Raw genomic sequence first — 14,895 nt, 5'->3', positions numbered from 1 at the left:
TGGACTTTATCTGCCATGATGTTTCTATCAGGGTAATTCTATTCACCTAACTTTCAGTGCTCAAACAGAAGTTATCGGTACTTAAATGCCAAAATGGGGGGAAATGGCAGTTAGACACCTAAGTATACTTAGGTTCTATTCTATAACTGAGCACCTAAGTGTTCTAGCATGTAACTGTAAAGGGAGTATTCACATGGGTGGGACATGGGCATTCTGACTATTTCTGCATGCTCTTTATTGAAAAGTTAGTTAGGCACCTAACTGCAGCATTTGGGTGCTCACATTTGCACCTGCCATAGATCAGGTGTAAGTGGTTGAACCTAATTTCTGACTTACACTAGTATTCTATAATGCATTAGACACACAAATTTGCTGTTATAAAATACCAGCTAAGTGCCTAGATTTTGGGTGCCTAACTTTTAGAGCATTTAATAGAATTGCCCTCTATCCCCCTGATTCTATAACTTATGCTCTCAAATTTGCATGTGCAAATTATGGAACAGCCTGCAAGGGTCAGATCATGCTGCTAGGCTCTCTCCACTCCCACCTTACAGTAGGGCTAATTGGACATGCCATAGGTGGGAGTGGCAGGGTTTTCTTGGCTAAACTTAAGGATGTGCAGAAGAAACAGGAGACAACCCTCTGTAACAATACACAAGCCAACCAACAGCAGAGGTGATCTAGGAATGAAGAGCAGACCAGAGTACACCAAAAAATGATCTTATCAGAAAGGGACCCAACCTGGTCAAGGATCGAGTGACAGTAGCACGCTACACAGCATAAGGAGTATTTTTGTTGAACACCTCTGATTTTGCTTGGAACATTTGTGGTGACCCCTGATGAAGGCATAGCCAAAGCTTGACCAGGTTGGGTCCATTTCCAATAAAATCATTTTTTGGTGTACTCTGGTCTGCTCTTCATTATTACAATTAATTTTCAGATTGTTGGTTGGGTGACTGGGATTCGCAGTTTGTGAATTTGGCCTATTTGACTGGATCATCCTAAGTTATATGTGTGCTGATGATTGTTTTGTTGTATCTGATGCATTGTATATTTGTAAAAGGTTATTTGTTAAACTGGTAGAATTGTAAACTGCCTCAGGGCACAGCCAGAAGCAGTATGCACTTGGTATTGTGGAGGACCAGCCTTATGATTACAGTACTGGACTGAGAGCCAAGAAAAGTTGGGTTGTGGCCCCTTGTGATCTTGGACAAGTCACTCAATACTCTATTGCCTCAGGTACAAGCTTAGCTTGTAAGCCCTCCAGGGAAATACCTACTGAACCCAAATTTAATTGGCCTTGAGATGCCACTGAAACAGTATAAGCTCAATCCAAAATCCCAGTGTATTAAATTGATGGTATCAGGCGAGTTACCACACGGACAGTTCCCACCCACCGATTCCTACCTAGAACAATTCCTCCCGGGGACAATTTCCACTTAAGGGGACAATTCCTACCAAGGACGCCCCCCCCCACCCAGACATTTTCCCTCCCTCCCTAGTCTGTAGCTATTTTCTTGTATCGGGTCCCATAAGCCCTGGTGGTGCTTTTTGTTTTTTTACGGCATCTGAAACAAGGAGGTTAGAGCAGCATATTGATGTACACAGAGGCCGTATAACAATGCAATAACTGTTCATAGGTAGAATAATAATTTGTTATAAAAAATTATCAGTGTGTCATTTTGAGGGGCTGAATTAGGTTGATAACTAGTTTGTGTGTGTGTGGGGGGGGGGGGGGGGGGGGGGGAGGGCATTGTCCCACCACATGAACTATACTTTGTATGTATGTATTTATTTTTTTATTATCTCATTTATACCCCACATTTTCCAACTGTATCAGGCTTAATGTGGCTTACATCGCACCGCAGAGGCGAACGCCAATGCAGTAAATTCACCTAATATAATAATAAATCTACAATTGAAATAATAGGAAGGAAGGGGAAGGAATGAAAAGAACAGGGGAACCAGGGGAGAAGGGAGGAGGGATGGTATGTACAAAGTTATCAGTAGATTGAAGTGTATCAGGCAGTGGAGACATATGTTGAGTCCCTGGAGTAGGCTTTTCTGAATAATATAGTCTTAAGAGATTTCCTGAAACTCGGATGGTTGTGGATGAGTTTTATAGTTTTTGGTAAAGAATTCCATAAATGTGAGTTTATAAAGGAGAAGGATGAAGCATATGTGGATTTATACTTAAGCCCGTTGTAGTTTGGGTAATGAAGATTTAGATAGGAACGGGATAGTCTCAATGCATTCCTTGGTGGTAGGTTGATTAGGTTAATCATGTAGTCAGGGACTTCTCCGTAGAGAATTTTGTGTACAAGGGAACAAATTTTAAAGGTGATTCGATCTTTGACAGGAAGCCAATGTAGTTTCTCACGGAGGGGTTTTGCACTTTCAGATTAAACATGAATTAGGTTGAAACCTAGTTTGGGGATGGGGTGGATTACCCCCCCCCCCCCCCCCCCACACACACACACATGAACTGCATGTCTGGAAGGGGAAAGGCATGTGTAAAAGATAATGTTGTAGGGGGAGGGGGTATGAGGGGGGTACTGGCTCCCCAAACGATGTGGAAGAGAAAAGAGAGGGAGATTATTTGGCCTAGTGTGTTTTGTATTTTTTTGGGTAATGGGTGGGAATTGTCCTCCCTGGTGTGGTGGGAATTGGTTCAGTGGGAATTGTCTCATTGTCCAGATGGGAATTGGTGGGTGGAAACTGTCCAGTGTGAACTGTCCAGGGGGGAAATGACTTAGAACCTAAATCGATTTGTTTGATTTGTTTTCCTAACTGGTTACCAGCTACGAACAAGAAGTTGCCCTTTCCAGTGCTAGATGGCTCTGACACTGCTTAGCTCAGAACTTATAGAAAGAAAGTACATGAGCAGATTTCAATGAAAAAAATAGACTCAGGAAATGTCCAATTTTGGAGGCATTTGTGGTCACTTTTAAGGAGATAGTTCCAACGTGGCAACAGCAGGTTGTGTACCAGGGGCGCAGCTACGTGGGGCCACGGGGGCATGGGCCCCTGTAGATTTGGCCCTGCCCCCCCCCTCCGTAACCCCTTCGATCCCTCCTCCCGCCGCCAACCCTCCCCTGCCATCGGGTACCTTTGCTGGCGGGAGTCCCCAACCCCCGCCAGCTGAAGTCCTCTTCTCCGGCGCGGCCACGTTGCTGATCTACAAAGCTTCTGTTTCTGTGAGACTGACGTACGTGCAGGACGTCAGACTCATAGAAACAGAAGCCTTGCAGATCAGCAACGCGGCTGCGCCGGAGAAGAGGACTTCGGCTGGCGGGGATTTGGGACCCCTGCCAGCAAAGGTACCCAACGGCGGCGGCCGGGGAGGGTTGGCGGTAATGGCGGTGGGGGGGGGGGGGGGTTTTGTCAAAAATGGCAGGGGGGGTTGGCGGTGTCGGGGGGGGGGGCTAATATGTGCTCCCTCACCTCGGGCTCTAGACCCCTCTCCCGCCGAAGTCTGGCTACGCCCCTGTTGTGCACTGCTCTGCTTCAAAGTGACACTGCCGATCCCTACCTGCTGCATATACATCTTACCACATTATCCACACTTATCCCTCTCCAGCTCCTCCTCCTCCTTCTCATAATCACTTTCACAAAAATACACAAAGTGCCTTGTATTTTACAATCGTATTCCTGAATTTACATGGACACCTCTATGCCTAGTAAAACTACAAAGGACACCAAAAGCAAAATATTTTCCCCCTTTCATTGAGGGGTGGGGCAGGGGGGAGTGAGAGATTAGGCCATCCTAACCTAGAAGATACTATGCCATCGAGATGTATGATGCTTGTGTTGTAGAACTACTAATAATTATTTCTATAGCACTACTAGATGTACACATTATATGCAGATTCTTTTTCTGTCCTTAGAGGGTTCACAATCTAAGTTTTTGTACCTGGGGCAATGGAGGGTTAAGTGACTTGCCCAAGGTCACAAGGAGCTGCAGTGGGCATCAAATCCAGGTTCCCAGAATCAAAGCCTGCTGCATTAGGCCACTCCTCCACTCCAAAGAAGATGGAAAGTACGCGCAAAACTGGGACAAATGAAGGCCGAAGCCCCTCTATTATGGCATGAGTGCTGGGGCTGCAAGGATCTCTCCTGTATGACAGAAAAAGCTTTGCTGAAGTGTGTAGAAGGGGTTTGCAAGAGTGTGAAGCCAATGGCAGTAAGGGAGTGGTTGAGGATTGCAAGTTGTGTGTAAAGCGGCTGGTGTTCTGTAAATGCTTCCCATTCACAATGAAGGATTCAGAATGAAGACTGTGTAGATAAGAGCAAGGTTTTTAAAATTATTACTATTATTCTTTTCATTTTGACACATGCCGGCCTTCCATGCCAGCAGCTCCTCAAGCACCGCATATTGTAAAGGTATTGGAACTTTTTTTCTGACTATGTCTTCTACAGGAAGGTGAAAGCTTGGGATATCCCCAACAGCGTAGCAAGGGCGGGGCAGTGGGGGTGGAGGGGAAGAGAGAGCAGGGCAGGCAACACAGCTCCAGAGCTGGACAAATGCTTCAGCTAGCAGGGGTTTGGGACCCCCGCCAGCCAAGGTATTTGCTGCGACAGTGGGTGGGGAGCGGCAAGGCAGTGAGGTGGTGAGGCAGCAAGGTGGGAGGGGGAGGGCTGCAGACCAAAATGTACCCCCCACCTCAGGCTCTGGCCCCCCTCCCACCACGAGGTCTGGCTACGCCCCTGCTGACAACACCGCACTAGCTCTACCGTGGCGTTGAAAAAGGGCCCCTAAAATCCTTATTTAAAATACACCTTTTCAAAACAGCATACCCATCCACTCAAGCCAATACCTGTCCCTGATTTACACCGTTTCCACCTGTCCTTCCCTGCTACTCATGTAGTCCTGTCTCTTTTTCACTTCCTCCCCTCTGTTTGTATCTTATATAATTCTACTATTTGAAAATTTCAACTGTAGTTTAACCAATATTTGGGGCCCTTTTACGAAAGGGTTGCTGCGCGGCAACTGGCCTGTGCTGCACGGCAACCCGAAACTAGCGCCAGGCCAGTTACCTGAGTTAGCGCGGTAGACCTAACCACCACCTCAATGGGTGCTTCCCCCGAAATGGCTGCTTGGCGAGTGCAAACGTACCGCACAGCCATTTTTCCCCACCTTTTTACCCACTGTGGTAAAAGGGGACTCTGCACATGGCAAAAACACGCGCTGCTGCTCGCGCAGGACCCCTTTTACCGCAGCTTGGTAAAAGGGTCCTTTAATGCAATAATTCTTTACTTCCAGCCCTTATGTTAGAACGTAACTTAGGCCTCCTGTTTTATTTTCCCTCTCATCACTCCTCAATACTCTTTTTAACTCATTGTAAACCACTTAGATGTTTATATATATATTTTTTTTTTTTTTATTCCCACATTTTCTCACCTATTTGCAGGCTCAATGTGGCTTACTTAGCACCGTAAAGGCGTTCGCCAATTTTGGCATGAACAAATACAGTAATGTTGTGGTAGAATAAGGTTCGTGTGTACAGACACATTAGGGGATCGTAGAGAGGAAGAGTTATTATATGTCCATTATATGACCTTCATAAGGAGAGTATTGCGGCTCCCTATAGATGAAATACTTCAAGACCTGTACATATCCATTTGGTCAACTCCTAATTCAGTTAGACCAACTAAACGAAATTCAGATAATAAATATTGAGTGTAGGAAGTTTTAGGACATGGCAAGCAACACTTGTCTCATCTTTCTTTGATAGTCAAATCTGCAATGAAGAAGAACAAAACATCTAAAGACCGCATGCCTTATTCTCCAAACAAGGACCTTAAATCTATAGACTTAATAATTATAATTTGCGTTACAACAAAATAAAGTTGAACTATGAATTATGAACGTTTCCAAGGCTTGCACTTAACGCGTGGTGTTTTCTATCAACTTTTCTCAATTGTTCTTTCCCCTGTCAAATATATTATCCATCCCCAAGGCTTGGTGGCCTCTGCAAGTATTTCCCAACTTGTTCAGAATGAAAGCTTTTAGGGGTCCCTTTTATTAAAGGGTTGGTGCGCAGCAATGGGCTTGCTGTGTGCCAGTCCAGAACTACCACCCCCAGCATGCACCATTTCTAGCACAACAGGGATTTTTTTAGATTTTTGCACTACAGGAACTTAACCGTTGGTAATCAGGCAGTGCCGCGTGCTGCCCGGGTACTGCTGGGTTAGCACGGGAGCCCCGACCACCATCTCAATGGGTGGCGGTAAGGGATCCCCACCGAAATGGCCGTGCCTAAGCGGTTCACTTATCGCACGGCCATTTCTTTTCATGAAAAATGGCAGCCTTTTACCTACTGTGGTAAAAGAGGGCCTCAGCATGCATCAAAAATGCACGCTGACGCTAGCGCAGGCCTCCTTTTACTGCAACTTAGTAAAAGGGCCCCTAACAGTAAGAAACACACGTTTTCTGCTTATAAAATTCATTAGATTTAACCATTGAGAAAACATTAGCATCAGCTTGTCAGGCACTTCTTATTTTTTTAAATTATTTTCATACTACATATGTTTATTACATACTAGAAAAAAAAGGCCCGTTTCTGTTAGAAATGAAACGGGCGCTAGCAAGGTAATCTCGATTCTCCTCTCTCCCCTGCCCCCCCTCCAGCCACCCAGTGATTCTCCTCTCTCCCCTGCCCCCCCTCCAGCCACCCAGCGATTCTCCTTGCTCCCCTGATTACCTCCGTCGAAGCAGCCGCACTATTGAAAGCCCTGCCCGTCTCTAGCCTTCCCTTCGAGTTCGTTCCCTCAGAGTCCCGCCCTCGCGGAAAGAGGAAATGACATCAGCCGCTTCAATGGAGGTAATCAGGGGAGCAAGGATAATCGCTGGGTGGCTGGAGGGGGGCAGGGGAGAGAGGAGAAACGCTGGGCAGCGCAGGCAAACAAAGGCAGTGGTGGGGAGGGGTGCCTGGTGCTTGAGACGCTTCGCGGTTTCCCTGGCATCTCGGTGACGTCTCCGGAAGGCTTCAGATATTACGAACCGAGAGCTTCAAAACGTTGGAGTGCAAATTATTATAGTAGATAGTTTTTGCCTCTACTTATATAGTTATATGCCCTTATATCTGTTTATAGGTGTGCAAATAATTGATTGTTAAAATGTTACTATATAAATGTAGAATTTACATTAGGTTTATTTCTACACAGTACACTTACGGCCCCTTTTACTAAACCAAGCTAGTGATTCCCGTGCGGCACATGCGACGATCGCAGTGCGGTTTAGCAAAAGAGGCCCTTAGTTAACATTTGTAGAAAGTATTTTTTAATTTAATTTTATTCTTTTTCTCTTTTATTATCTGAGGGGTCCTTTTACTAAAGGTGCGCTGAAAAGTGGCCTGCGGTACTGTAGGCACGTGTTTTGGGCGCGCACAGCTCCATTTTTGTGTGTCTGCAAAAAATGCCTTTTAAAATAATTTGTGCCGAAAATGGACGTGCGGCAAAATAAAAATTGGCGCGCGTCCATTTTGGGTTTCAGACCTTACCGCCATCCATTAACCTAGCGGTAAAGCCTCACATGGTAACCGGACGGTAACGACCTACGCGTGTCAAATCCCACTTGGCACGCATAGTGGATGCGTGCCATAAAAATTATTTTTCGGACACGCGCCAAAATTGAAATTACCGCAAGAGCCACGTGGCAGCCGGGTGGTAACTCCAAATTGGCACATCTTGGGCACGAGTAGACACGTGGCTTACTACTACTATAAATCACTTTTATAGCGCTACCAGTCGTATGCAACGCTTTACAATTGAACATGAAGAAGAAAGACAGTCCCTGCTCAAAAGAGCTTACAATCTAAATCAGGACAAACAGACAGGACAAAAAAGGATAAGGGAAGGACAGACAGAAGGACACATAAGGATAAGATAAAAGTTACAAGTCAGGAGTCGAAAGCAGCATCAAACAGGTAGGCCTTTAGCCTGGATTTGAAGGCTGCGAGGGATGGAGCTAGACGTAATGGCTCAGGAAGCCTATTCCAGGCATAAGGTGCGGCGAGATAGAAAGAGCGGAGTCTGGAGTTAGCGATGGAGGAGAAGGGAGCAATTAGGAAAGATTTGAGATAGAGTGGATAATAAGTACATAAAAATAAATATGTACTACAGACGTATCACCCAGCGTCATAACTTGCGTAAGAAACAGGCAGTCATATGATTACATTATAACAGGGAATAACACTTTATTATCAAAAAAAATCAGCATGTAAACAAGAAACATATTAATGGGATAATAGTTAAGGAAGTGCAAATCAACTTCATAAAATATTATTTAACCTACACTTTTACTATAATATTTTTCTTCCCTGTGCCTATGTGGTTTTAATGAACTATATTAAATTTAAAAAAAATATCACTGCTTATTTTATACTGAAAAGTGTGTACGAGCCTGCGTACAAAATTTCAAGTTTTGCTATACAAAGGAGACAAGCGGAGGATGATATTCCATCCGTACCAGCATCCTCCTTGTCTTTGCATCTGTTATTATCCATAGGACAAGAGGAGAAAGGAGCAGTATGCACAGAGGAAGCCAGGGCGTGTGAAGCTGCCAGCCTTGAGAACTCCCAGACTGAAGCGGAACCACTCAATGCAAGTTTCCTGGTCTTGTTTATGGATTTTAAGGCATTAATGCAAAAGTCCAGAGAAGACAGCTTCACAGTCTCTTTACTATGCCACCATGCTCTTCTCTGCCTGTGTCTGCCCTCGTACTAGTCCAATGATAGTCTGTGTGAGCGGCATCAGCAGGCAGAGCACAGGCTCACTGACTGAGGTTAAAGCACGGACAGGTCGTGACAAGACTTGGACTTCTGCTTGAATGCCATCTTCTTGTTGTTTTTAGCTACAATTTTCCCAAGGAACCGCTTTGCTTTCTTGCTTATGCTTTCTCTTCGCTTGCTGCTGGCCATTCTCCTGGCGTTATCTTCTTTGCTGTCTTTCCGGAGTCTGATTTGACGGACGATCCCCTCAAACAGGTCCTTGACGTTGTGGTGGAGAGCAGCGGATGTCTCAATGAATTTGCAGTCAAAGACCACAGCACAAGCACGTCCCTCTGCAATGAGAAAAAGGGGTGTGTTTTGAGTCCTCGGTGTCTACTGCTGAACACTGCAACAGTGCACACATCAACTTATATAATATTCAGTGTGCAGTAAAACTGGAAATCAACTACTTAAAAAGAATATACTTCTGCGGTTCCTAGGTGCCTGCCTTTTTTGATTTCACACAATTATTTATAGTGCATGTCATCTGTCAGAAACTCCTAATGCACCAAGCACCGGTGGGATAACTATATAAATACAGATATGGAGTGGAGGAGTGGCCTAGTGGTTAGAGCACTGGTCTTGAAATTCAGAGGTGGCCGGTTCAAATCCCACTGCTGCACCTTGTGATCTTGGGCAAGTCACTTAACCCTCCATTGCCTCAGGTACAAACTCAGATTGTGAGCCTTCCTGGAACAAAGAAATATCCAGAGTACCTGAATGTAACTCACCTTGAGCTACTATACTGAAAAAGGTGTGGGCAAAATCCAAATAAATAGTACTATATAGCACCTTTCATTCAATAGCAACCTAATACACCTTACACTGCAATATTTCAGAAACCTGCAGAAAAGCCACTTCTGGGGTTGAAGACCTAACATTTTTTTTTACAGAAGGCTTAATTCTCCTAGGGGGCCTTTTACAAAGCCGCGCTAGTGTTTTTAGCTCATGGTAAAAATCAGCTGGTGGTAAACGGGCACTCAGCGTTTTGATGATTTTTACTGCAAGCTAAATTGTTAGTGCAGCTTTGTAAAAGACCTCCTAGTTTGGCCAGGGTTGAAATGCTTTAATTTCCTCTGTGGGGTGGGTGGTAGGGCAGTAACCCCCATACTGTATTGTCAAAATGCCAAGAAAGGACATTCCTCAGTTCACGGTCCTGACCATACATTTGATGTTAGGTAACAGTGGCTGAACAGCAATGGATAACCTACTAAGACTTTCAGGCCATGGAATAAACTGCATACAAAAGAAGATGGGAGGGTGGCGGACAAAATTATCCATCAAATAGAACTGAATAAACCATGGGGTGAAAAGAGATACACATGGGGCAACCCAGAGTAAGAGCTTAAACACACATTGCAATGATTCCCAAGCCTGTCCTGGGGAACCCCAGGCAGTCAGGTTTTCAGGATATCCACAATGTATAAGCATGAGATAGATTTGCACACCAAGGAGGCAGTGTATGCAAGTCATGAATATTTATTGTGGATATCCTGAAAACTTGACTGGCTGGGGTTCTCCCAGGACAGATTTAGCCCTATTCAAAATTACTATACAGCCTCCTGCAGTCAGAAATCAAAATCACTTCTAGTTTAGAAAGACTTTGCATTGTAAGAAGACTAGGTCTGAAACAAATTCCAGGTTCTGCATCATTCATACCTTCAATGGACACTTCCCGTGATCGGACCAGGTCGCTTTTATTTCCCACAAGAATGATAGGGATATCCTCTGTTTGCCTTTCTCTCCTTAACTGGATTCTTAGTTCGGAAGCCTTCTCAAAGCTTGCTTTGTCTGTCACCGAGTACACGATGATATAGGCATCGCCCATCTTCATGCATTGATTATGAAGCCAATGGTTGTCATCCTAAAGGAAAAATATTGATTAGTTTCCTCTTGCCTGAAAGCCAATGACTCTAATGCTTTGCAGAACTTTATTTTTATCTCTAAGCCACAGTAATCTATCAGAAACAAGTGCCTACAGGTAATATTTTTCAAAGGAAAGTCCTTTTCAAGTGGATTTTGTTTTTGAGAAAATAAACTATATCCCTATTCAATGCAGTGTCCCACAAAGGGTAACAATGGGAAAGAGCTGCAACCTGCACCCCTCCATTTCCTAGTTTAGTTCATTCACAGAAGATGCCACCCTAGACGATAACTTAGTGGAATGTCCCTATCCTGCCTTTTTCCTTTCTGGGGTATTAGTCGAAATTTGATCATTCTGCTGAGAACTTGGGTCTATTAGAATCGGCTGACACAGTGTCCCATATTTATCAGGGTGACACAGAATTGAAATATGAGGCAGGCAATCACCTTTCACTAAAACAGTTGAAGATGACTCTAAGAAAACTATCTTGATAGAGAATTAAGCTTGACATAATAAAATGATTTCTGTCTACAAATGTAAATAATATAAGGGAAAATTGAATATACATTATTTGTAAATATAAAGCAGTAGAAAATCTCACACACCTGTTCCCATATGTCAAATACAAGCAGACAAGCTTCTTCTCCATCCACTATGATTGATCTGTCATATGTATTTCCTAAAAGGAAAAATAATGGTCCCCATTTAATCCAAACATGACAGCAAATAATAAAAGAACGCATCTAAACCCTAATTATATGACGCTAAAAAAAACCCCTGTGCACACAAATATAGGCACACACCCAATTTGCACGCATAATTTAATTGATAAGCCAATTAGTACTGATAATTGGGTGCTAATAATCAATTGTCAGCACTAATTTGCATTAATTAAAATTTGCACACACATCTTTAGGAGCTGGGATCCATGCATAAAATTTTACACGCAGATCCAAAAGGGGGCGTGGTCACGGGAGGGGCATGGGCGGATCGGGGGGACGGTCCTGGAACTTGCACGTTGTTTTACTGAATAAAGGAGATCCATGCCTCATTTAGGCACAAGAACGTACACCGGGTTTTACTTGGTGAATAAATCCTCATCCTCAAAATGGGGCGCAAATCCCAGCTCCAAACGCTATTCTATACACGGTGCCCAACTCTCAGCATCGTTTATAGAATAGTGCTTAGCGCTCACTTTTTGTCTATGCCCAGTTTTGGGCACCATTTCTAGAGTTGAGTCCCCAATGCCTTGCATTTACAAATGACAAGCTATACTGAGTGGTCACTGAAGGCTGAAAATTAGGATCTGCACTTGATTTGACCCAAACCGTTTAGCTTTTAACATCAGTTCTGAGTCTCCCCCTTAGATATGACTTAGGCAGATCTATTCACCGGGACACAATCTATACACAGTTCTGTGTCACAAAACCTGTGACCGAGAACCCAAAGGAAACAGCATAAAAACTGGCACACTTCTGCCCACACTGGACATTTTAGGGAATAAAACTTACAAAGTGACAGGGGTTATTGCACAATCTGTAAAAGCAGTTTCTTCTGTACTAAAAAGCAGTGTGCAATCCTAAGACAAAAGGTACATTTCCTTTAGAGGGTAGTGGAACCTCTTGCTGAGATCATTACATGTCTGAGGCCAGTCTCACCTGCCTCCTCTGCTTCATGTGAGTCCTCAATGCCTCCAAAGATCCTGGCCAGGCTGGACTTGCCCACACCATGCTCGCCCAGCAGAATGACCTTGTAGACATGGTCCTCGGAGTCGCTGCTGGAGATCACTGAGTCCGAGGAGTCTGATGCGCAGCTCTCACGGTGCTCATCTCCAGGGTTGTAGGAGGGGCAGCGGACCAGGTTGGAAATCTCAGCTGGCACAGTGGCCTGCAGCTCCTTCTCATCCACAGGCATGCTCCTCCGATGCAGCTGCTGGTGGACAGAGAAAGGCATGCTACCACGTCTTCTCTCCAGGATTTTCAATTTGTCGCTGCGGTTCAGAGTCATCTAGGATTTCTGAGGAGAGGGACGGAGGCTAGAAAAAAAAAGAGAGAAATATTACACCATGAAAGTGCAGCCATTTAATTGTTTTACTTTCACATCTCCCACCTTTGGCATTTCTTCCAGTACAGAACACATCATCTACCCATGGATGGGGACACGCTTCTGTCCCCCACCCACTGCACTACAAGCTCAGTGCAGTTTAGTGAAAGAGGTTTGAAAGGTTTAAGAACCCCTAAATATTTTTTTACAAATATGCAGTACAGCTGAAGATGTGGGTAGCACTGAGATAAATACATTAATGGGGGAAGAATTTCACTTCTTCCTGTAAGTCAGGACACCAAAACAACTAAAACCATTCTTGGTTTAAACAGATCGTATGGCAGAGTTGAGGAATGCTGCATTAAATTAGCAGAGAGAACATCATTTGAGGGAACCAAAGTCCGTCGTTAATCTGATAATAAAATGTCTTGTGATAGGGTGATCTCTCTCACTTTTTTTTTTTTTTGCAGTTTTAGCTTTGGGAGAAAAAGGCTATTTTTCTTTACTATTGATTTTCAAATAACCTCAATTTATAGTTAATTGAATTTTTTCCCCTCAAGCATAGCATCTGTCTAAACCCAGGGCTTACAAAAACACTGTGCACATCTGGACTTGGCACAGTCTCCGAAGATAAATTCTAGTTAGTTATAAAAAATTAAGTTATAATCACTGGCTCTGTTACAAAAGAATGCGATCCACACTGTTTCCATGACACCTCCACTCAATTCACAAACTGAAATATTGATTTAATTATTTTAATCTCTTAATAGAGTATGTAACTTTGTAAGTCTATGTGCTTTGAAAATACGCCTCCAATTGTCAAATAATATGTTAAGAACATTTTACATTTAACTTAGTAAATGTCTTTTGTAGTGCAAGGTCTAAAGCACTCTGTACAGGAAGATGAGGGATCCCTAAAACCTCGATAGTAAAGAATGACGAACACTTGAAACAAATCCACACAGGAGGCAAATATGTACAATATAATATATTTGCCCAAACCTCAACAGTTAACTAGTCCAGCACTGCTCACAAGGTTATCATGTAACAGACTTAAACAATGAAACCTCAAAGCTCCAGGAATGGATTAATTTATTTATCATATCATTCCACAATAGAGACACCAGTATTATCACTGGTTTCAAATCAGCTGGCAAAAAAGGAACAATGGAAAAAAAACTCCACCCCTACAACACACTTCATGAGGGGGGGGGGGGGGGGAACAACTGCCCTTCAAAAAGCCAACATATTCAAAGATCAATTTTTAACAAAGCCGTGTGAGACCATCTAAAGAGGGAAAATGGAGAAAAAAAAAATAAGAAACAAAAAGTTCCAAAAACTCATTCACAAACTGTGCACAGAAAAATAAGAATGATGATCAAGAATGATGAGCAATAACTTACCTTAAGGTACTCTGCAGTGACTTGGTGCCACCAAGAAGGAAAAAAGGTTCTCTACAATTGTTTCCCGAGGGCACGTTCACCTGCTCTGTGATCTCAGAAACTGTAGCTCAATCCTCCCTATCCCTTTACTCATGTGTTGATGTTTCCTCGGGCTCCCGTTCTTCCTATTTATGCCTCCCGGGCGGTGACGTCACCCTGAGCCAGCCCTAGCCCTGCCCCCTCCCTGCACAGGAAGTTTGTAAGATGACATTTCGTGCACACACTGCCTGTCAGTTCTCGCTGCAGCTGTTGTTCTCTGCTGCATAGAAACCGTGGATCCGCAATCTGACTCAGCCGAGCCTGCTCGACCTTAGCACCCGTGCTAAGAGGCCCTGCGAATCCTGGCACTCAGGTCATGAACCTATTTGCAGCAGCGGAGCCCAGTTCCAGCAAAATCCTCCCCAATGGATATGGTGATGAGCACAGAAGGGAATGGTGCCAGAAAAGGAATAAGATACATTTCTATTTTAAAACAGACAAGGGAGGGAGCTTCTCATTAGCATACAGAAATACATGTTGAGAGATTCTCAAGAAAATGTAGGAAGTCCAGTGCATGGTTTGGAGATAGATGTACAATGCTGGAGAATACAGAGAATTCTACATAATTTTTTTTTTTTTTTTTTTTGGGGGGGGGGGGGGGGGGGTAGGTGATGATAATTGAATGAGCCAAATGGCTTCTGCTGAGGATTCCTGAGGCTTCTCAGCAATGGAAGAGTTGGCAGAGAGATGAGTGAATAGTCTCTTTACAGAAAGTGACTGGTACCTAGATTGTATT

The 14,895-nt window shown here is 43.9% G+C and overlaps 1 protein-coding gene across 1 annotated transcript; it reads right to left on the bottom strand.

The window, feature by feature from the left end:
* Nucleotides 1-8,186: 8,186 nt before the first annotated feature.
* RRAD (RRAD, Ras related glycolysis inhibitor and calcium channel regulator) lies at nt 8,187-14,238 on the bottom strand. Its single transcript, XM_030202571.1, has 5 exons — nt 14,082-14,238; nt 12,294-12,670; nt 11,241-11,314; nt 10,431-10,635; nt 8,187-9,064 (listed from the first exon to the last, which is right to left on the bottom strand). The coding sequence occupies exons 2-5, from the start codon at nt 12,640-12,642 to the stop codon at nt 8,787-8,789; spliced, it is 906 nt and encodes a 301-aa protein (XP_030058431.1). The 5' UTR covers nt 12,643-12,670; nt 14,082-14,238; the 3' UTR covers nt 8,187-8,786.
* Nucleotides 14,239-14,895: the final 657 nt, after the last annotated feature.

This window comes from Microcaecilia unicolor, chromosome 5, assembly GCF_901765095.1.
Source record: "Microcaecilia unicolor chromosome 5, aMicUni1.1, whole genome shotgun sequence".
NCBI lineage: Eukaryota > Metazoa > Chordata > Amphibia > Gymnophiona > Siphonopidae > Microcaecilia > Microcaecilia unicolor.
The sequence above is the reverse complement of the archived record's forward strand: the minus strand, read 5'-3'. Positions and strand labels throughout refer to the sequence as shown.

Excerpts from the sequence above, each read along its gene's own strand:
- RRAD (XM_030202571.1), bottom strand. The coding sequence starts at position 12,642 with ATGACTCTGAACCGCAGCGACAAATTGAAAATCCTGGAGAGAAGACGT. Across the intron at positions 11,315-12,293 it reads ACATGAAGCAGAGGAGGCAG|GAAATACATATGACAGATCA; the intron begins GTGAGACTGGCC and ends TTTTCCTTTTAG. Across the intron at positions 9,065-10,430 it reads ACGGGAAGTGTCCATTGAAG|AGGGACGTGCTTGTGCTGTG; the intron begins GTATGAATGATG and ends TTCTCATTGCAG.